This window comes from Lepisma saccharinum, chromosome 22 (genome assembly GCF_977018435.1).
Source record: "Lepisma saccharinum chromosome 22, izLepSacc3.1, whole genome shotgun sequence".
Classification (NCBI taxonomy): Eukaryota; Metazoa; Arthropoda; class Insecta; order Zygentoma; family Lepismatidae; genus Lepisma; species Lepisma saccharinum.
Window position 1 is genome coordinate 9,217,250 of NC_139250.1, and position 21,799 is coordinate 9,239,048.

At 41.4% G+C, this 21,799-nt stretch overlaps 1 protein-coding gene across 3 annotated transcripts in view; it reads right to left on the bottom strand.

The window, feature by feature from the left end:
• The window catches only part of Eip63E (cyclin dependent kinase Eip63E), a 534,609-nt gene that overhangs the window by 172,110 nt on the left and 340,700 nt on the right, over nucleotides 1-21,799 (bottom strand). For all 3 annotated transcript variants that reach the window (XM_083143954.1, XM_083143952.1, XM_083143953.1), the window contains exon 3: nucleotides 13,705-13,833. In XM_083143954.1, the coding sequence (XP_083000080.1) occupies nucleotides 13,705-13,833 (129 nt within the window). The remainder of the gene's footprint in view (nucleotides 1-13,704; nucleotides 13,834-21,799) is intronic.

Here is a 21,799-nt window from a genome sequence, read left to right on the forward strand (position 1 = left end):
ATGTAACTGAAAGATTTGCTGGCCCCTCCTTTTCCAACACACCAAAGAAACCGCTGATGTGCGTGAATATCACTTGTCCACAAAACAGGCCTATTTTTTGTACTAGTAATTACAGTAAAACCCAGATTTTACGTCTCCTGATTTTAATTTCTCCGTATTATACAGTGAATTTGAGTCTCAATAAAGCAAAAAGTTATAAAACATTCCCGGATTTAGTCCCCCGAAGAACGTAAAATTAGGGTTCCACTGTATTACAAGCCAGGAACATTGTCGTCTTAAAATACCCAGTGGAGACACATTGCACATACGGATCGCACTTTAAACTGGTCTAGTTCTACGCATGGAAGGGAAAATGTGGTTGCAGCTACCAGCCGTTCGGGGAAGCGCGCACTGCTTTGCTCGGTCCGCTCGCTTTCTCCCCTTTCTCGACCGTTATGCGCGGCTCTGCTACACATATTCCCGAGACGCGTATGTAGATCTCGGTCCAGTCTCTATGTCAGGGAAGCCTGACACTCATTCTCGGTCTCGCCTTGATAAGTCTCGAAGAGTCTGGTTCCTCTTTACAAGGCTACCTCGGTATCATCTCGTTTTCATCCTTAAGAGAGAGACAGCGTCAAGGAGAAAAGGAAGAAGACAAAGAGATCTTGCAGCGGTATTTACAAGAGCTTCCACCCTCCAATTCCTGAATTCCTCTCTTTTCACCATTCTTTGTGCGTACTTTCGCTCCAGAGACCCTACTTAATATCCTCCTCATTTGGTGCATGTCTCCTCTTTGATCTTCCCTCCTTTTGTCACTTCTCAACAAACTTCTAGTCGAGATTTCTTTTAATCTCGAACAACCACCGTTTCTCTTCTTGTCTCCTGTTCGTCTCGCTTCCGGTCGGGTAAACCCACTACGGTTCCGGGAGATTGGGACCCCTTCTACTCCGCTGCCGGAGCTGAAAATTTCCGGGGTCTCCTCAAGAAAAATTCTTAAGATCTTCAGGGTTGCCGGTGAACTTTCTTTTTTCTGGTTGAGTTCAAATGTTACATGTCCCTAGAAGATGGACCCAGAATCGGTCCTGTGGCTAACAATTGATATATAATTATCGTTGTATCCTCTCTTTTCACATGATTTCTCTCACGACGCTTTTCTACCTCTTGGGTTAATCATGGATGATGGTACAAGGCTTCAAAACGGGGACCTCTGGCTTCACAGTGAGTTTACACTGACAACTTCCGTCACATAGGCTACCCTAGGTTAGGCTAGGTGAGATGGATGATATTTCTAATAATTTTATCGCATCTCAAATTTTTCTTTCTTAAACGCATTTTGTGGCCCCTTCCACGCCATTTTTCTTCTCAGTTCAGGTCTCGTTACACTGTATGTATGAAGTTGAGCTTTGAGATGGTTGAAACTTCACTGTGTTTGAGGACCCAACTTATTTGCCAGATGTAGCAGGTAATTTTGATAAGGAACTACTTTTCTCTCACCACAGATGCAAAAAATCCAAGGAGATTCCGAAGATTTTGAATAAGGGTAGATTGTTAAGTAATTACAGTAACAGTCAGCCCCTTGCACCCTGAACGAACACACAAGGAAACGCACTATATCCCTGACGCTTCTTTAACTTCAATTACAAGTTTGAACCTAAAAATACATTGCTGTTAAGGAATATGGAATTAATTATGGGTTGCCACTACAGTGGAACCTCACTTTTACGTTCCTCGAGGGATCAAGTTTAACATTGAAAACTAAAGATGGGGGAAAACTTAAAATCCTGGAAAAATATTACAACATTTTGCTTTATTTGGACCATGAAGATTGAATGCATAATGCGGAATAAAGGACAGCCCGGTAAAACGTCAAATCGGGATTTTACTGTAATGAATATTACGCTTAAACATACGCGTCGTCATGTCGATTATAGTATTATACTGATACCAAAGTTTATGATATCCATAATTTTCCACTAACTTTGTACAGTTAGTTGATTTTGGAAGCTGTACCTTGTGCATTTTACCTAGGTATGAAGACAGCATCTCGCCCCGCTTCCCTTCTGTCTAAGAGACTGGGTAAACTCCAGAGCAGCCTCCTGACAATCACGCCACAGTTCCCAAGGATCGGTAAGAAAATATTAAATTATATACTCCAAACCATAGATATAATACAGAAGGTTGTTCGGGATCTCTGGTGACGATTTTGAAAGCCGCTGGCGGCGCTGTTATCAACGTCAGTCCGTCCAAACGGTGCATGCTGAGTCACGTCAGTACCGAGAACGCATGTGCAGAGTGTTGTGCCATTTACCTACAACGATGCCGAAGAAAAGTGAACCATACTGGGAGGGCTACATAACAGCCCTTTCCGATGCTAAATATAGCTATTCGGCAATCAAAGGAATGTGCAAGAATCGTGGTTTTGTGATATCGAAGAACGGGATCGGTGCGGTATTCAACAAAATAGGCAAAGGCCGACTGGGCCTAATTCCACAGGGGAAGAAACAGGGAAATCCACGAGCAGCTACGAGTCGTACACCGGACATAGTGAGAAAAAGTGAAGGCCCTTGTGTCAGGTGGTAACCCTGCCCCCCAAAGAAGTATCGCACGTAAGTTGGGAATGTCTGTGTCAACAGTGAACACCATAATCAAGAAGGACCTGCAACTATAAGCGGCGAGTTCACAAGCTGTTGCCTCGTCACATTGCGGAACGTCGACCGAACGCTAGAAAGCTCTATGAGACCTATCTTGCAGGAGAGAGATGGAAAAATGTGGTGACATTTGACGAAGCATATGTCTACCTTAGTGACTGTCACAAACCCCGCGCGATTTACTACCGCCCTCGCGACAAAAACAATTATCAAACATTGTATCGAGAATGCCAGGAAAGTTTTCCACGGGGTTTCATGATCATCGCTGGATACTGCTATAATGGAAAGCCAGCAATTCGCCGTGTAGCTAATAATGTGAAGGTGAACTCCACGTACTATCAGGATGAGGTTTTAACACACATTTATAACATAGATATCCCGGCACTGTATGGGGGGGCCAAAAACCAGGTCTGGGTGCACCAAGATAAAGCATCCAGCCATACCTCCCGTTCGACTCGTCTGTTCTTACAGCGAATGGAGGTGGAAACTGGCATCCGTGCAATTCCTTACAGCGACATTCCGGTCAAGGCGCCAGATGGGTCACCCATGGATTTCTGTGCATTTGGACACCTAAAACGGGCCTTAGGAAAGAGACGTCCACGCACTCTCAATGGCCTCTGGAAAGCCTGTCAGGAGGAGTGGGAAAAGTTGGACATGATAACTCTCCGGAAAAGTCTGTTGCAATGGAAATTACGTTGTTGGGCTATAGCGCGGAATGCTGGTTTTCCAATTGAGCATGATCGTTGGTGACGACATGGGTTTTCATGAACTTATCACCCTTCCAACATTGTCCTCAGAGATCCCGAACGACCTTCTGTATTTCTGCCATGTACGTGCATTTTAACACCACGTGTGGGGGACTTCGGGACCATTTGCCTCTTGTGCTGCACGTGTGCGATTCAGCAAGTATATATACAATCAGAACCTTGCAACCCTGACTCCGTGGGAAGATTAAAGATCAGCAGGGGGGGTTTCCCCACGGGGAAGGGCGGTCCATCTTTTTCCTTCGCACAGGGTATCTGTAGGTAAACGAGTACAAAAGGAAAGTTCAACTGATTCCCAGGCATTCGATGATCTCTCACAATTGATTTAGCAAGGAAACGGGAGGAATCTCATTGCAGTTCCCAAAATGCCGACAAAAGAAATATCAAGAGCGATATATTTTTAGGATCGTTCTGAATATTCAGAATTTCTCTAGTGTAACTAACAGATCTTCTGATCTCGTACGAGTTAGTCAATCCGCTTTTATATGAAACGTTCCCTAGTTCCAACCCCAGAGATATGAAATTAAAAATCTCCCTGTACGGGGTTTTATTCAGTGAATTAAGAAACCTTGATTCGGCTTCAAAGTAGTTTCCATCTGTTAAAGTTCAAAGTAATTCCCAAGAAAATTTTCTGCAAGATCCTTAAGACCTCTTGATTGTCTGGAGGAAGAAAGAAGCTTATCGCAAAGACCTGTTGATCGTTGAACCACATCTGGCAAATAGGGTGGGTGCTCAAGCGCAGTGAGCTTATTCAGCTCTCTCGCACTAGTGGTTCATGGTGCAAATGTAGAGTTCCGTTCAGTGGGGAGTTACTTTGCGCGGGATTTCACACTAACGCTTAGAATTACCTACGACTTCCTTGTATTCATTAATTATTTGCTAATTACACTTAGTTTTATAATAAATATAGAATGTGTCTGGGAGTGTGTAATACACATTCTTCTCATTTGGTTACTTTACGTCGCGTTTGTTATTTTTGACCAATTACGACGATGAGGATATTTAGTGATGCAATCGATGAAAGGACACACACTGCATGGACTTTGCACAACACAAACCACACAGATTATTATACTGGCTGCGAGTCAGACGCCAGAGCCTCGTTAGTCTTCAACAATCCTGTCTACGGTGTACTACGTGGAAGCGAGGTTGACATTTGAGAGGCTCCTTAAACCCCATAGGAAATTACATATTTAACCATATTTTGATACATTCTTTCCGGGATAATGTTATGTAATTAGGCTTCTACTCATGAGACACATTTAAAATCCCCAACTTAAGCTCCCCTCCACGGTTGATTGCAGGGTATTAGTGAAAATCAAGAAGAATATTGGGTTGATGCATAAGTTCGTAGAGTTTTTTTTGGCATGGCAACACTGTGATGTTAGGATTTGTTTATCGTTTAATATTAGTCATATGGAGAGTCATTATTGTGCTTATGAATACGCCTTGAATTTTGCAGATTTGAAGGAAGTTCCATTTGTTGACAAAATAATACAGAGTGTAAAATAGACACTTCAGAGGAGCAAATGCAGCGGAAGTGACTCTAAACATTTGTGCAGTGTTCGGGGAGATTGCCTTGCAGCCGCAACTCAAGAAACGACCAGGAAGACTGAATCAAGTGCTGCTGCAGCATGATAATGCACCACCACACTCCGCTAGCATGACAAGAGCTGCTATCCAGGAGCTTGGTTTGGGAGGTTATTCCACATCCTCCTTACTCCCCAGATCTTGCGCCCTCGAATATCCATCTCTTCTGCTGTCTAGGAAACTCCTTTGATAACGAAAAATGTTCATCGAACTTGGCTTTGCCACTAACTCCATTCAAATCACCTGATTTATTCAGGCGTGGAATCGAAAAAATACTGGAGCGTTGGCAGTCATACAAGTTGAAGGAGAATATATTACTGATTAGTTTCTGTCATTTGTTCATCTTGAATGAGTATCAAATGAAACGTCTCCCACAGTGAAAAGACGCTATGAACTTATGCATCAATTAAATATATTGTTATTAAATTTGGTAAGGGCCTGGTTAAATTTGAGAATCTGGAAATAGACATCGCTTAACGATCCGCTTTATCAATGATACGTATATTACTCACTGACGATTGAGACAAATGGAAAACGTTCAGAAATTTCTACAAAACCTCTTCCAGTGTGCAATAAATAATATGACCGGGGTAGTCTAGAGGAGGGTGATTGAAGAGCAAGTCCTTGTTTCAGACAGGAGCAAGCAAAGAGGCTCAATAGTTTCAGACAGGAGCAAGCAAGAGGCTCAATAGTTTCAGACAGGAGCAAGCAAGAGGCTCAACAGTTTCAGACAGGAGCAAGCAAGAGGCTCAACAGTTTCACACAGGAGCAAACAAGAGGCTCAACAGTTTCAGACAGGAGCAAACAAGAGGCTCATAGTTTCAGACAGGAGCAAACAAGAAACTCATAGTTTCAGACAGGAGCAAACAAGAGGCTCATAGTTTCAGACAGGAGCAAACAAGAAACTCATAGTTTCAGACAGGAGCAAGCAAGAGGCTGAACAGTTTCACACAGGAGCAAACAAGAGGCTCATAGTTTCAGACAGGAGCAAACAAGAGGCTCATAGTTTCAGACAGGAGCAAGCAAGAGGCTCATAGTTTCAGACAGGAGCAAACAAGAAACTCATAGTTTCAGACAGGAGCGAGCAAGAAACTCATAGTTTCAGCCAAGAGCAAACAAGAGGCTCATAGTTTCAGACAGGAGCAAACAAGAGGCTCAATAGTTTCAGACAGGAGCAAACAAGAGGCTCATAGTTTCAGACAGGAGCAAACAAGAGGCTCATAGTTTCAGACAGGAGCAAACAAGAGGCTCAATAGTTTCAGACAGGAGCAAACAAGAGGCTCAATAGTTTCAGACAGGAGCAAGCAAGAGGCTCAATAGTTTCAGACAGGAGCAAGCAAGAGGCTCAATAGTTTCAGACAGGAGCAAGCAAGAGGCTCAATAGTTTCAGACAGGAGCAAGCAAGAGGCTCAATAGTTTCAGACAGGAGCAAGCAAGAGGCTCAATAGTTTCAGACAGGAGCAAGCAAGAGGCTCAATAGTTTCAGACAGGAGCAAGCAAGAGGCTCAATAGTTTCAGACAGGAGCAAGCAAGAGGCTCAATAGTTTCAGACAGGAGCAAGCAAGAGGCTCAATAGTTTCAGACAGGAGCAAGCAAGAGGCTCAATAGTTTCAGACAGGAGCAAGCAAGAGGCTCATAGTTTCAGACAGGAGCAAGCAAGAGGCTCATAGTTTCAGACAGGAGCAAGCCATTGTTTCAGGTAGGAGCAAACAAGGTGGCTCCTTGTTTCAGGAACAAGACCATAACGACCATAAAAGGATCAGGGTAAGGGGACAGCTGTGCAAGAGGAAAGAACATGGATTTCTAGAAAGAGAAGTATTTTCTCCTTTTACCCGAGTGCAAAAGACGGTCAATGACATGCCTACCAATTTGCATTCGACCGTCTATCTCGACCTCCTGCTCTCTTTACGTTTTGCAAGGCAGTTCCAGCTCGCTCTCCTAAAGACGTTCTCTAATCTCCTGAAAGTGAAGCACGACCCCCGCCCCCCCTCCTCAACCTCCGGCTCCTCTCAGACATTCAAGGCAACCAAACGGAAACTCTAAATTCGGGCTTGTCCCTCTCCTATTGTAGCAGCACTTCTTAGAATTGCTCTTTCAGGAGAAGAAGAAAGGAGGGTTAAAAAAAAGCCGAGACACAACATGAGAAGATTCTGGTGCTTCTCCGACCATTTTGCAGCTTTGAGCAGATAAGCTGTTCCAATAAACCATCGACTTGATGACCCCATCCTCTCTCTCTTGTGGGACTCGGGATTCCTCTCAACAGAGGAAGACATTTACCTACTAAGAATATTCGCCTCTCGCATACGCGAATGCATAAACGTGGGAAATATCGTGCTAAGCAACCTCAGAAGAGACTCCACGACAATCTGAGAAACAAAATACAGTTCATGCATCTGCAGGGTGTCTACATAAGAGTTCCCTGACATTTGCAGGTTTTACCAGACAAAGTCATCTGGGCAATTAAGTATTTAAACATGTAAGATGGTCACTATATTTTAGCCAACACCACACTTAGAATCCCACTTAACCAAGTTATTAGAATATATTCACTTCACACATTAACAGTAATAATAGTGAATAATAGTGAAAACTGAACAAAAATTGACCGTTGCATTGTGGGGTATCAGGTGTGATTTTACGTAATATTTGCCACATATTAACTAATGGTTAACAAATAATTTATGAAAACGTGGTCAATTCCAACAGCCAATTATGTGGTAGATTTCTTTATGAGAACAGTTCAAAACAAGACCTTTTCCTAGTGTATTTAATATACAATTTGTACTGTAACTACGGGCAATACTCAGTAATACTCTGTGTATCGAACTGAATAGTTGGTCCACAAAAAATATATATTTCTTTGTTCAAAAACCTACTTTTAGTGCACTACTAGAAAAATGTTGAACTTTCTAGAAACATTACATTTCCATGTAAATTCATTGAATTTTCCCCGTTTTCCAGACTGGGAGACATCCTGATCCACTAACGTTAGACGCCTCCAATATATATATTTCATCCAAGTCATCTTAAGTTTGAACCACAGGAGGCTAGATTTCCTGCACTTGTCACACTCGTTACGGTACTTCTTCGTAGACCTTTTGATCACACAAGGCATTGCGCAGAGCAGACAAGATGAACGAGCGACTTAAGGATGAATGTCGTAGACAATAGCTAGTGCTATGTTCTTTACAAGTGCTAATATTAAAGGTTGAAGAAGAAAAAGAATAGCATTGGGTAGAAATTGGCTCGAAAGAAGAAATGAAATCGGGCATGCACTAATACGTACATCAGATTCGTAGGACTCATCCATAAAAAAAATATGGTTGTTCAACTAAAGATCCCAAAACATTTAATACGCTGGTAATAATAAAGATTTCTATAATCGGTTAATCATATCTGTCGCATACGTATCTCATTGGATTGGATAAAATCCCAAATATTTATTAACACGAAAGTTTATTTTTTGTTTCGAGCAAGGAACATAGAAATCGCACAACCAACACTCAAAAATAACAGACAAGAACAGATTTTTCTTTACAAATTCACAGATTAAGACCAAACTTTCACTCTGATTGGTTGCTACCAGAGCATCGAGCAGAGAAGCAAGTTGCAATTAGAACACGTCCAAGGCGTCAGTCCAAAACCAACAAAGCGTTCCAGTAGTATATTCCAGTTCCATGTGATCAGCCTGTACATAGATGCTGTCAAAGTATTTCTGTGTGTTTCATGTACCTTTAAAATTCATAAGTTTTTAACAAATCTTTCCAGATTATCCGTATAGCTGCATATATTTTGGACATTAATGTGCTAATTCTTTAGGTAAAACTCGAAACCATGAATAATTTTCTTTTCGCAAAAGGAAGTTTCTGGGGAAACTATCTTTATCACATATCAGTGCATGTTATTCAATATGTATGACAATACAGTGAAGTCAAAACGCCAATTTCTGTTGGCTGTGCAAGTTAGAGGCATACTAGTGGACGGAAGTAGACTAGGTAAAGGAAATATGTGTTCGTCTATTGTTTCATATTTGCGCTTAACGTCATTTAACCCTCTGATTTCTTCTATTTAATCTGACAAAGTCCGAACGTTACACATTATTTTCTTTTATGGGAACTTATTTTCAGAGCATAATCGCTTGGGAAGAGAAAGAAGTTTTGTCGAGTTATGACGAATGTAAAAAACTATTCCAATTCCGAACAAGGAAAAGAGGGGGACAGAATGAAAAGGCAGAAGTTTTATGGACAATATAAACGCAAACGGCATATAGGCACGCTTTATATTCATTTCCGAAACACGAGAGAGAAAGGCAGTCCCTGGCAAAGAACCAATCATCACTCCACGTCAACACGCACTTTCCCGCATCGTTACATCACCCACGCCTTTTGACTTTAATCTCGCCCTCGCGGTATTCAAACTTGTAAGATATGCATCTGAATTCATTGCCAAGCGTGTCATTCCTTTTCATGGTTGCCATTTTCTCACTTATCTGTTGTTTATTCCTCTGTTTCTCCTTTTTTATGAGCATCATCACAGCCTCTTGTCCCCCAGCTTCCCTTATCTTGCATATCGGAAAGGTACGATGCTTATTTCTGTGATGTCTTGCTCCCCTGGGATCCTACGCACTTAAAGTGTGGTTTTCCAATATGTAGGGTCGGCTATTGAGGGGAGAAAGAGTCCCCATTCTGTCTCTCGATCACGCCACATCCACGCGGGAGTTTGCATTCGAATTGTCACGTAAAGAACAGTGCGTGTGTGGATGTGTATCGATGAGGCCTGAGGGTATTACGAAGTTGTCTTCCTATTATTGCCGCAGGAACGCAAGCTGCCTCCTGTTACGCAGAGATGCTTGCGTATGTTCTGAATTCAAAGTCCTGCGAAACAGGCATTTGCCAACTTCTTCCGGGACAGGAAATTCAGGAAAGGAGCCACGAGTCGATAGAGGAACTCTGGTGCATTATGGTTCGGTCCTGCTGGTTTTGGAGATGGTGGCTCGCATCGGAAATATTTTCCTAATCCTAACTCGCGGATGGATATTCTATCCGCATCTCGATTTATGAACACGCGTCGTTAATCACGAAAAAAATATGGCTTCCCGAACTTTGAGCAGGACGTGAATTTTCTCCCCTAAGTTCAATTCGTGGATGAATTGCAAACCTAAACTTCGATTTATGGATATTTACTTACCGAAGTTTGATTCCTAATTGAATAAGTTTCCGATTTAGGCTCAAGAATGATTTTTTCTGAGTTCAATGTGGATGAATTTGAAACCAAAACTTTAGATTCGTGGGTGAATTTTCTCTCCAAAGTTCAATTTGTAGATGAATTACCTTCCAGGACTTGTACATGAATGAATTAGCTTCCCGAATTTAGGTACATGAATGAATTTGCTTCCCGAATTTAGGTACATGAATGAATTTGCTTCCCGAATTTAGGTACATGAATGAATTTGCTTCCCGAATTTAGGTACATGAATGAATTTGCTTCCCGAATTTAGGTACATGAATGAATTTGCTTCCCGAATTTAGGTACATGAATGAATTTGCTTCCCGAATTTAGGTACATGAATGAATTTGCTTCCCGAATTTAGGTACATGAATGAATTTGCTTCCCGAATTTAGGTACATGAATGAATTTGCTTCCCGAATTTAGGTACATGAATGAATTTGCTTCCCGAATTTAGGTACATGAATGAATTTGCTTCCCGAATTTAGGTACATGAATGAATTTTCTTCCCGAATTTAGATACATGAATGAATTTGCTTCCCGAATTTAGATACATGAATGAATTTGCTTCCCGAATTTAGGTACATGAATGAATTTGCTTCCCGAATTTAGGTACATGAATAAATTTGCATCCCGAATTTAGGTACATGAATGAATTTGCATCCCGAATTTAGGTACATGAATGAATTTGCATCCCGAATTTAGGTACATGAATGAATTTGCATCCCGAATTTAGGTACATGAATGAATTTGCATCCCGAATTTAGGTACATGAATGAATTTGCATCCCGAATTTAGGTACATGAATGAATTTGCATCCCGAATTTAGGTACATGAATGAATTTGCATCCCGAATTTAGGTACATGAATGAATTTGCATCCCGAATTTAGGTACATGAATGAATTTGCATCCCGAATTTAGGTACATGAATGAATTTTCTTCCCGAATTTAGGTACATGAATGAAGTTTCTTCCCGAATTTAGGTACATGAATGAATTTTCTTCCCGAATTTAGGTACATGAATGAATTTTCTTCCCGAATTTAGGTACATGAATGAATTTTCTTCCCGAATTTAGGTACATGAATGAATTTGCCCCCGAACGTCGATTCACGGATGAATTTGTCCCCGAATTTCTACTTTGGTATGAATTAGCCTTCATGGATTTAGGTTCCTGCATGATTTTTTTCCCGAACTTCGATTCGTGGATAAATTTGCCCGTAAGTTCCATTTGCGGATGAATTTGAAACCCAAACTTCCATTCACGAATGATCTTCTTGCCCCCAAGTTTAGTTTCATTGATGAATTTGTAGTTTCAATTTAGAATTATTGACGTTTTCCTTCTAAAACCATGAATCATGGATGAATTTGTTTTTCGTATCTCTTTTCATAGATATATATACTATACATTTTTTTTGCTTTCCAAAAAATCTCAATTCATGGGCACATTTCCTTCCCGAAACTACAAATCGTGAATGGATTGGGTACCAGATTCCCAAATCCCGAGCTTCAAAGATCTGGATCCACCATCTCTACTCCTTTTCCTTTTAGTTCATGTTATTCTAATTTGTTTTAACCCTGGAAGCTCTGAAAAAGAACACTGCCTTAGACCGAGGGTGTTGGTGGATCTAGTAGTGACACAATGCCTTAAACGATGATAGTATTCTATTATGGAATCAGATGAAAAACATTGAAGACTCACACTTCTTGGTGCAAAAACAATTCTAGTTTGCAATGATTCCGCTCGACCGTCGTTATCACCACGCGATTGGTTGCCAACGAGTAGAAGCAGAGGCGCGCGATTATGACTGGATGGGAAAGATGATCTCTGCGTAATATAGGGTCCTCGTGCGTGCATTTTCCCTCCAGTGCTGGAGGATCTGCACGCCTGGAGATTCTTTATTAACGACGCCCTCGCCGAGAAAGAGGGGTGTAATTGCAAGCCCATCTTTGGAAGCGGGGAGCTGGAAAAAGCAGCAAACTCTGTTAACAAACGAGGAGATGGGATACCGCGTTCCTCCCGTTCCAGAAGCCTCAAGTTTCTCCAGGATCCTCAGGATGGCTTTTAATTGAATTACGTCTTGAAATTCATCTAATTTTCTTCGAGTCTGGAGAACCAAGAGCGAGTCTGGGGCGACGGATTTCGTCGAGGTTCGCGGAGAGGAGAGAGAGAATTGTTGCCGCCCACGTAGATGTACACAACCTCACGTTGCCCAACGTCCGAATTAATTAATTGTTCCTGATGGGCTCTGGGGGACTTAAGGGCGGGGAAGTGCCTCTTCGGAGCGTTCCTCAGTCCGGCAGACACCACTGCGATAATTGGACGTGCAGAAACGGGATAGGCTGGGCTTGGAAGTATAATCTGTGCATGGCGTCGACGGGCCCTTTGCAATCCCTCAAGGAGGTAATAATTCTCACGTTTCCAGTTCTGGCAGAGAAGTTTTGCTGTAAATAACCATGTCTCAATTGGCTGTAGAACATACAAGGGTCCCTAGCAGAGACATGCGTGGTTGTTGCACTGAATTAACAGTTTCTTGCAAAATGTCACTTTCCAACCTACAGTGTGCAATTGCATGCACAACTTCATCCAACACCACTGAAACAATACTGTTCAAAATCGTCTGAGGCTCTAAAAAGATTTTCGAACTACAGAATTAGATAAAACCAGATACAATGGTTCGAGAGAGAGAGAAAAACTAGGAACTTGATAATTGCTGACATTATAATATGCGAGGCGGAGTGGTAAGCAAGGCACGCTACGACGCCAGGGGTCCAGGATTTAAATCCCGACATGAGCGTGGGTGTTCCATCAATTTAATCATATCATCACCCATCTTCATTTAGTCAAAAGTGAGAGAAATGCGAAATAAACCGAATCAATTTTTTCCTGGTTTTTCATATTCTTTTTTCTGTGTTCCCCGCCTCTCAAAGTGCATTCATCTATTTACACTGCCATTTCAAATGCATTTTTTTTTCGTACCCTTTTCATTTTTTATTTCCAAGCCTTTTCAAATGCATTTTTCTTCTCCGAACCACTGTCCAATATTCCTCAAAAGAGGGATCGTACCGGGACCCTTGGAGAGAATAATATTGTGTTTATTCACTTTACTCTGATCATTCAATTTACCGTGGCAATTCCGGCTCTGGGCCATTATTTTTGCAAAACAACACTAATCTCTACAACATGCAAGTCAGCTTACTTCCATTTCACAGTATATCATATCAGGTAAGGCATGTGACTGTTCGTCAATCCCGACTGCAACTTCTGGATCCGCCAACGGTTTTTCCTTTTTTCCGATCACAACTCCAACTAACTTTTGCTCGCGACTGTACATGTCAAACAGCTCTATTTCTGAAGGGCCTTATCTGTAAGGTAATACAGAGCATATCTTTCAACGAACAAAGAGCAACCACCAAGAGACTACGCTACTAATGCAAACAAATCTCATGCAGGTGTAAACAATGAAAACATTTTGAGGAATCTAAAGAATATCTTACCGAGATGGAGTTCCTTGTCCGTCGGGATGTTTCCATTCGGCTCTAGTCGGTCGAGGAACTCATCCGAGTAACCGTTGTACGTGAGTTTCGTAGTCCGCGACGAGTCTTCGTTCTCCTCTTTAGAAATGGCTGCAAAGGAAAGAAATCACTATCAGTACAGACAATTAGCAATATCTAAATGTGACAAGTATTTATTTAAAAAAATAACCCCTTTAGGATTTTTCGTTCAAATAATCTGTTCGTAAATAACACAATATTAAAAGTTGCTCGCTTTGAATAACACACGTTTAAATACTGAGTTTGTTTTGTAACTTAATACGATGAAAACTAAAATTCACTTGGATGTCAAAACTTTATTGGCATACTACACAAAAAATATTGGTGTTTGATTACATTTTTGCGTGACCACACAAGGTAGATACCTCTGTTTGGCTATGCTGACTAAATGATTTGGGAATTCTAACGAAATGGTAAAAAATATAACCCCCTTGCCTGCTCCTCCCTGAAACATAGAGATCCCTTGCTTTCTCCTCTTTGAAACAAGGAGATCCATCCCTTGCTTTCTCCTCTTTGAAACAAGGAGATCCATCCCTTGCTTGATTCTCCTTGACACAAGGAGATCCATCCCTTGCTTGATTCTCCTTGACACAAGGAGATCCATCCCTTGCTTGATTCTCCTTGACAGAAGGAGATCCATCCCTTGCTTGATTCTCCTTGACACAAGGAGATCCATCCCTTGCTTGATTCTCCTTGACACAAGGAGATCCATCCCTTGCTTGATTCTCCTTGACACAAGGAGATCCATCCCTTGCTTGATTCTCCTTGACACAAGGAGATCCATCCCTTGCTTGATTCTCCTTGACACAAGGAGATCCATCCCTTGCTTGATTCTCCTTGACACAAGGAGATCCATCCCTTGCTTGATTCTCCTTGACACAAGGAGATCCATCCCTTGCTTGATTCTCCTTGACACAAGGAGATCCATCCCTTGCTTGATTCTCCTTGACACAAGGAGATCCATCCCTTGCTTGATTCTCCTTGACACAAGGAGATCCATCCCTTGCTTGATTCTCCTTGACACAAGGAGATCCATCCCTTGCTTGATTCTCCTTGACACAAGGAGATCCATCCCTTGCTTGATTCTCCTTGACACAAGGAGATCCATCCCTTGCTTGATTCTCCTTGAAACAAGGAGATCCATCCCTTGCTTGATTCTCCTTGAAACAAGGAGATCCATCCCTTGCTTGATTCTCCTTGAAACAAGGAGATCCATCCCTTGCTTGATTCTCCTTGAAACAAGGAGATCCATCCCTTGCTTGATTCTCCTTGAAACAAGGAGATCCATCCCTTGCTTGATTCTCCTTGAAACAAGGAGATCCATCCCTTGCTTGATTCTCCTTGAAACAAGGAGATCCATCCCTTGCTTGATTCTCCTTGAAACAAGGAGATCCATCCCTTGCTTGATTCTCCTTGAAACAAGGAGATCCCTTGCTTGATCTTTCCTGAAACAGGAGCCCCTTGCTTGCTCCTGCATGCAATACGGTTACAACAGTTTATCTTTACCTATAAGAAAGTTCCCCTAGTTTATCCCTTCCCACAGCAAGGACAGTTATTCATTCCTCTCCAATCTATAGCTTCTTGAAACGGGCAACAGAGCGTAACCTAACCAATCAGTTACGCCACGTTCCATTAATAAACATCTTGTCCCGTTCGCCATCCACGAGAAGCATTCATTACGTGATGGGAGACCGGGAGCTCCATTTAACATGTTTTCCCTTTCACAGAAATTTGCGGCAAGATCGCTCGCCCCTGCCCGCGGCAACGTCAGCAGTAAAGGGACGGAGGAAAAAACCTTAACCATCCAACGACACGTCGTTATGTCAATCAGAAAGGACAGGAAAAGGCTTTCCCCCCTTCAGGAAAAAAAAATCTTTCGGGAGAGTTTACGACAGACCGTGATAAAGTAGCCGGTAAAAGTTGCACCAATAAAGCCTACGAAGATGACCGAAGGGTAACACCCGTCTACCCATGCGCTTATTTCTCCCGTCATACGTACACGAAGATGGAGAAGTTGATGGCTGCCGCACGGTGGACGAGCCGTCAACTCCGGTTAGTTGCGACAGTTTCCGGTTTCCAAGAGCTCTGGAGGATGCACGAGCAGAAGAATATTGCCTCTTGCTTCCTGGAACTCTTTACGGTGTCGCCGTAAAAGTCTTAATAGCAGCCATAACGAAAAGGTACATGTGTGGTTGTGGGTCAATTCCCGGTCTTTAGCGGCCTCTACAAATCGCATTACAAGGTTTCCTCCATGCGTCCACGGGTTTTGTATATGTCCAGTGAAGTATTTGATGTTTTGAAAAGCTTTTCACTAGGTTTTGGCTGAATGGTCAAAAAACCTTTAGCTGTTGGACATGCTCTTGACGTGGAGGGATACGTCCCTGCATCCTCAAGGACCTATTTGGGTCAACTTCTTTCCATCAATATATTCTACGATTCTTTTAGTTCTAGGATGATGGCCTGTTCAAGTATCGACTGGTACTCTTGAAGGACAACTTCCTTTCGATATATTCCATTCATCGTATTGGCAACTCGTGCTCTGCTGCAATTGATTTACTGTTTTAACTCATTGGGAGCACCTGCAATACTGATTAGAACTTACCTTTGGCGCAACAGGTCTCGGGCTTTATTCCCTTTGAGAGATCCAAAATTTCAATATTGGTCCAGCATCGTCAAGACAACTGAGAGCTACTTGAAAAGTAGCGAACTTGGCTCCACTAGAAACTTGGCGATCAAACTCATCCATGATTCGAAGTTTGGGTTTCAAATTCATTCACGAATTGAACTTAGGGGAGCAAATTCATCCACGAATCAAGTTCTGCGATGGGACTCGGTGCGGTGAACACGCGTCACCCAATGAAAAGTCGCTTAGCCGGCCTTAGCGCTGAAAGGACTTCTACGTCACTGAGTTTAGTCTAATAATATTTACCAGCTTCAGGTTAAGCACGGATTTGCAAACTGACAAAAGCAAGTGTTGAAACCAACGAACCTTACGCGATGTTAGTTTCTAATATCCACACTGTAATCCACAAGTAACGCAAAAAAGTATTGTATCCATACATACGCTGTTGCATTTCTTATATGGTTGTTTCCTTCTAAGGCAAATAACGACGACTGAAACAGACTGGTTAGTGGTTACATGAAATTGATGGACGTTCATAATGGAACACCAATGCTCAGACCAGGACTCGAATCTGGAACGATCTGCAACAAGACTGAGTCAACTGAACGTACCAAGCGACTGTGGAAGCATAGTATATTTTTATTAAAAAGCATAAAAACATATGGATCATCATATGACAAATAGACGAGGAAAAAGATCATTGGAGAAGTTGACATAACACCATATAGTTGGGATATCTTCAACATACTAACCTACCGTTTCGAAGCCAAAAACATGCGCTTAACCTATTGATAGCAGGTTGTAGCGTGATTGTTTACTGTAATTACACAGGAGTTTTCACTCGCCTGAAGTAACAAAAATTCAACGTACTTTATAAGTAATTTCTGATGCGTCATATAGTGAAGTGTTAATAAGTTCGAAATGGTAATGGAACACGTTATGAAAGTAAACACATTCGACATACAAGGCAGAAAAGGGTCCACAAGACAAAATCCATCAGTACGGAAGTTGCAATCAATGCATTCAAATACAATAAAACACTGTAGCCTGTGTAAACTGAAGGAAGGGAACATGCAATCATCTGTGTGTGGGTATAAAGTGTTCTTATAAGCCATTTCCTACGCCAAACTAACATCCATGTTTTGAAAATCCGAACTTTGCTGTTCCTGAAAACCTTTCACTCTTGAAACCCCTTAAATCCACTTCAATGTTTTCCTACTCCAGTTCGGCCCAACCTAAATGAATTGTTTACAAAGAGCAGACGACATCTGTGGATCATCGGAATCTTCCCCACGCCCATCATTCTAATGTTACGGATGATTTCCCCTGATGAAAAAAGAAAAAAATCATTATATCGATCATGCCAACGTTAGATATATCATATTACTTCCCGTTCCTTCTTTGCAGGAACATCAATTCATGTTGAATGTCACTATTTGCCACTGACATATCGCGCTGCAGTAATGGAGGGAAAGATTACATTAACGCCACATCCGCAGTACCTCGGCAGTCCTAGAAACCGCGGCGATGAAAATGGCAATTTGTTCTGGACATTATCGCTGCTGAAAATATTGATCGAGGACGGTATCCACATTTTGGTTCTTCGCCATTTTCAATTATCTCTATCTCAACACTGCAAGTTCCTTTGCATTTGGCCAGCCAAAACAAATTCCTCGAGTATTCAAGTATACCACAACAGTCATGCGAAACGGGATCTCATTCATTATGCCAGTAATGACAAACTTAACATCCAGACTTGACACCGACAGGACTACTAAAGGACAAAGTTCACCAATACCAAATACAGTGCCTGGATGTCATGTGGGCAGCAATCACTAAGGAGTTGAATGCCGTTCCTGCATTGACACTGATGTCTCATGATCACTTCATGGAGAACTGAGATTGACTTTACTCTGTTTGGTGTGTTTCATCACCACGTTAACAATTCCATTGAAATACTTATAATGTCCATATCTTTGCTTCAAGAGAACTTACTTGAATTATTCAAATATGTTTCATGACATTTTCGGATATTTCCAGTAAATTTCCCCAACCTAGAATTTCCAGGTGGAAATTTATCGTAATTTCTCCTTTCCCCGTAAAAAGGACGTTAAGACGTTGATATGCCAAACATCTTGTAAAACCAGAAACGTGTCAAAGATTTCACACACACGCATGTGTAGTTGTAATACGTAAGAACATACATATATACAGGGAGGTTATTTGAGTCGTTCACCGCCAGCGTGACGGCCGTTCCGCGGACTCTTCATGCAACAGGTCCCGGCAAATTGCGTTCAGGAAGTCCGTAACAGAAACCGCTTGTTTTGTAATGTTTCCACTTTTCACAATTACAGTTACAATTACAATTGAAATAAGCACGTACCTTGTCGCACGGATGCAGGAAAAGGTGTCCTCCCAAATACAAATATTTCTGGCACCTTATTTCTGACATCTAATCTTAGATTAGTCATCGCTACTTTATTCTCAGTTGTCGCGACAGCGCCTGCAGCTTATCGGGGGTTGGGTGAGTTGTCAGCCGCGAGAGGGCGCTTCATACTGCACGTGTCGGCAGTGATGCCAACCGTAGGGACATGTCCCTACGCATAGGGACTTTTCACTAAATTTCGCCCGCGTAGGAACGTAGGGACAGATTTTGCCAAATGAGGGAAAACGTAGGTACTTTTTTCAATCTTGGTAAATTACATTTTATGAATTAGTTTATCTGGATACTTTAGCGAGGAGGAGAAAAAAGAACTAACTAACAGATCTCCATCAGAATTTTGGAACATGTTATCGGTTACCAAAAACTTTCAAGGCAAGTTCCTTTTTGAAAACATTTCCACTCTCGCGAAAATAGTGCTAACATTGCCGCATTCTAACGCGGAAACGGAAAGAATATTTTCAATGTTAAGTGATACAAAAACAAAAAAGGGGAAATAAAGTGGGACCAAAATTGTTAAAGAATGCAGGAAATACAGCATCACCAACCAACATCTATCTCTTCACAGCAGCAGCATGTATGACTTCAAATAACATAATCAACAGTAAACGACTCAACGTTATTCATTAGGGGTGTGCTGGATTCTTTACTTTAAAAAGTCGTTAATTCTCGACGTTTTCTGCCTTGTAAGTTTCTGGAACTTATCGAAAGTTGTAAGTTTTTATTCTAGAAATGCAAAAACAATCACTTAAAGTGAAAATGACTTGTAAAATTCGAGATTTCCAGTGCTTCGGGAAATTTCGAACATTTCCCGTCCAGAAAATTTTCCGACTTGGTCGGGAAATTGCAAATTTTTCAGTCCCGAATGTCGGGATTTAAAAAAATTACCGTCCCGATCCCGTGCCGACCCAAAAAATTCTGTCCAGCACACCCCTATTATTCATTAAGGCAAGAATTTACAATACCGGACCCTTCTGTAATTTCTATGCTACGTCTTATACTCACGAAATAATTATTCGTGATTATTTATCTCAAGTTAACATGTTGGGGTGAGGGGGAAAAAATTTTCATTAACGTGTAGAAGTTGTAAAATAAGCTTTTCAATTCTCGCAATGATTCTCCGTATACAAGTATGGTAGCCATATTTGTTGATATGAACAAATTAAAATTAGTTACGCTGTCTACAGCGTTGCCACACTGTTGATTTCATACTTGGAGAGCATGGATCGTGTAAGAATGGCGGAAGAGAACAGTAAAAAAGTTGTTAATGTTGTACAGATTGTTAGGTGGAGTGTGCAGGAGGATGGCTGTGGGCTAATTAATAAACTTATGGATTTCAGTATATTGCCCAAAGAACGTGCTTACATGTGACAGCGACAATCACGATGTAGAAGAACTGATTTGATTACAGGTAAATTTGGCAACAGTACATCAATCATAAAATTGCAGGATACGAAAATGGCGTCTTCGATGATGAACGTTTGCCGTTAAAGTGCTACGAAAATAATATTTTTTATCGGTTCGTAATCACAATTACCGCAAAACCATTCAGGAATAGCCCCACTGACCATTCTCGGTAAGTTTAGGTTACGTTAGGTTAGGCAAACATAGTTAAAATTTGGGCTCGAAAAAAACATGCACGGGTAGCCCAACAAACCATTGACGGATAGCCCCACGAACCATTCAGGTACGGTTAGGTTAGGTTAGGATAGGCAAACATAGTTAAAATTTGGGGTCGTAGTAATATCAGGAATGTATATTTCGTTTTTTAAGTATTGGAAACACAAAATCTTCCGGTAAATAATAAGCAATCGTGCCGATCGCGGACCACTCAATGTCACTTATTTTGCAATTTCTACACGTGACCCCCCAAATTTTAACTTCAAATTCGTGATTAGGAGGCCTCAAATAGTGAGTATGCGAAATATTACAAAAAATCGGGGAGAGGTCCTGTATTGTAAATTCGCTCCTTCATTAATTGTGGAAGCACCGAGCAGAAAGATTTGGTAAGTAAATGTGTATATTTTATCTTCTGTTTGCATGCTCATGAGGTGTTTTTTTTTTTAGTCACTTTACTTGGCGTAGGGACATTTGGTCAGTTGTAGGGACATTTTGACTACGTCTGTAGGGACATTGCCGAAAAATGGTTAGCAACACTGTCGGCTACCAGACGTCAGTGTTCGTTCATGTTCAATTCTGTTTGCGTTCAACAGTACGCGTGTTGCTTATACTGTGTTATTGTAATGTGCTTACTCGTGGCCAGTGCTTTATTGTGTGTTAATTGTTATTCATTCATTACTTATGTCGTTAAACAAATATAGTCTTGAACATAGAGTTTTTATGTACGATAATTACGTGAAAACGAATTCTTGCAGAAAAGTGGTCAGGGATTACGATAGACAGGATCTCTTGAACCTAAGAAACGTGTTGTATTGCTGTTGAAGGAAGTCATTTTCAACATCTCTTATAACACAGGAGGTTAGTGATCATCATTATTATTACTTTTAAATATCATTTTACGCTTTCGGTTTGCTTTATGCGCCGGGATGCTGTCTTCCCTTTCTGTCAACTGAGGATAAAGTAGCGATGTCTAATCTAAGATTAGATGTCAGAAATAAGGTGCCGGAAATATTTGTATTTGGGAGGACACCTTTTCCTGCATCCGTGCGACAAGGTACGTGCTTATTTCAATTGTAATTGTAACTGTAATTGTGAAAAGTGGAAACATTACAAAACAAGCGGTTTCTGTTACGGACTTCCTGAACGCAATTTGCCGGGACCTGTTGCATGAAGAGTCCGCGGAACGGCCGTCACGCTGGCGGTGAACGACTGAAATAACCTCCCTGTATATATATCCCAACGAAAGTTCCTGAATTTTCCCAATTTCTTAAAGAAGGCACAACCTCTGAAAAATAGTCCTACAATGCCCCAGGAGGTTATGGTCAGGATAATAGCACAGAATGACAAAAATACCT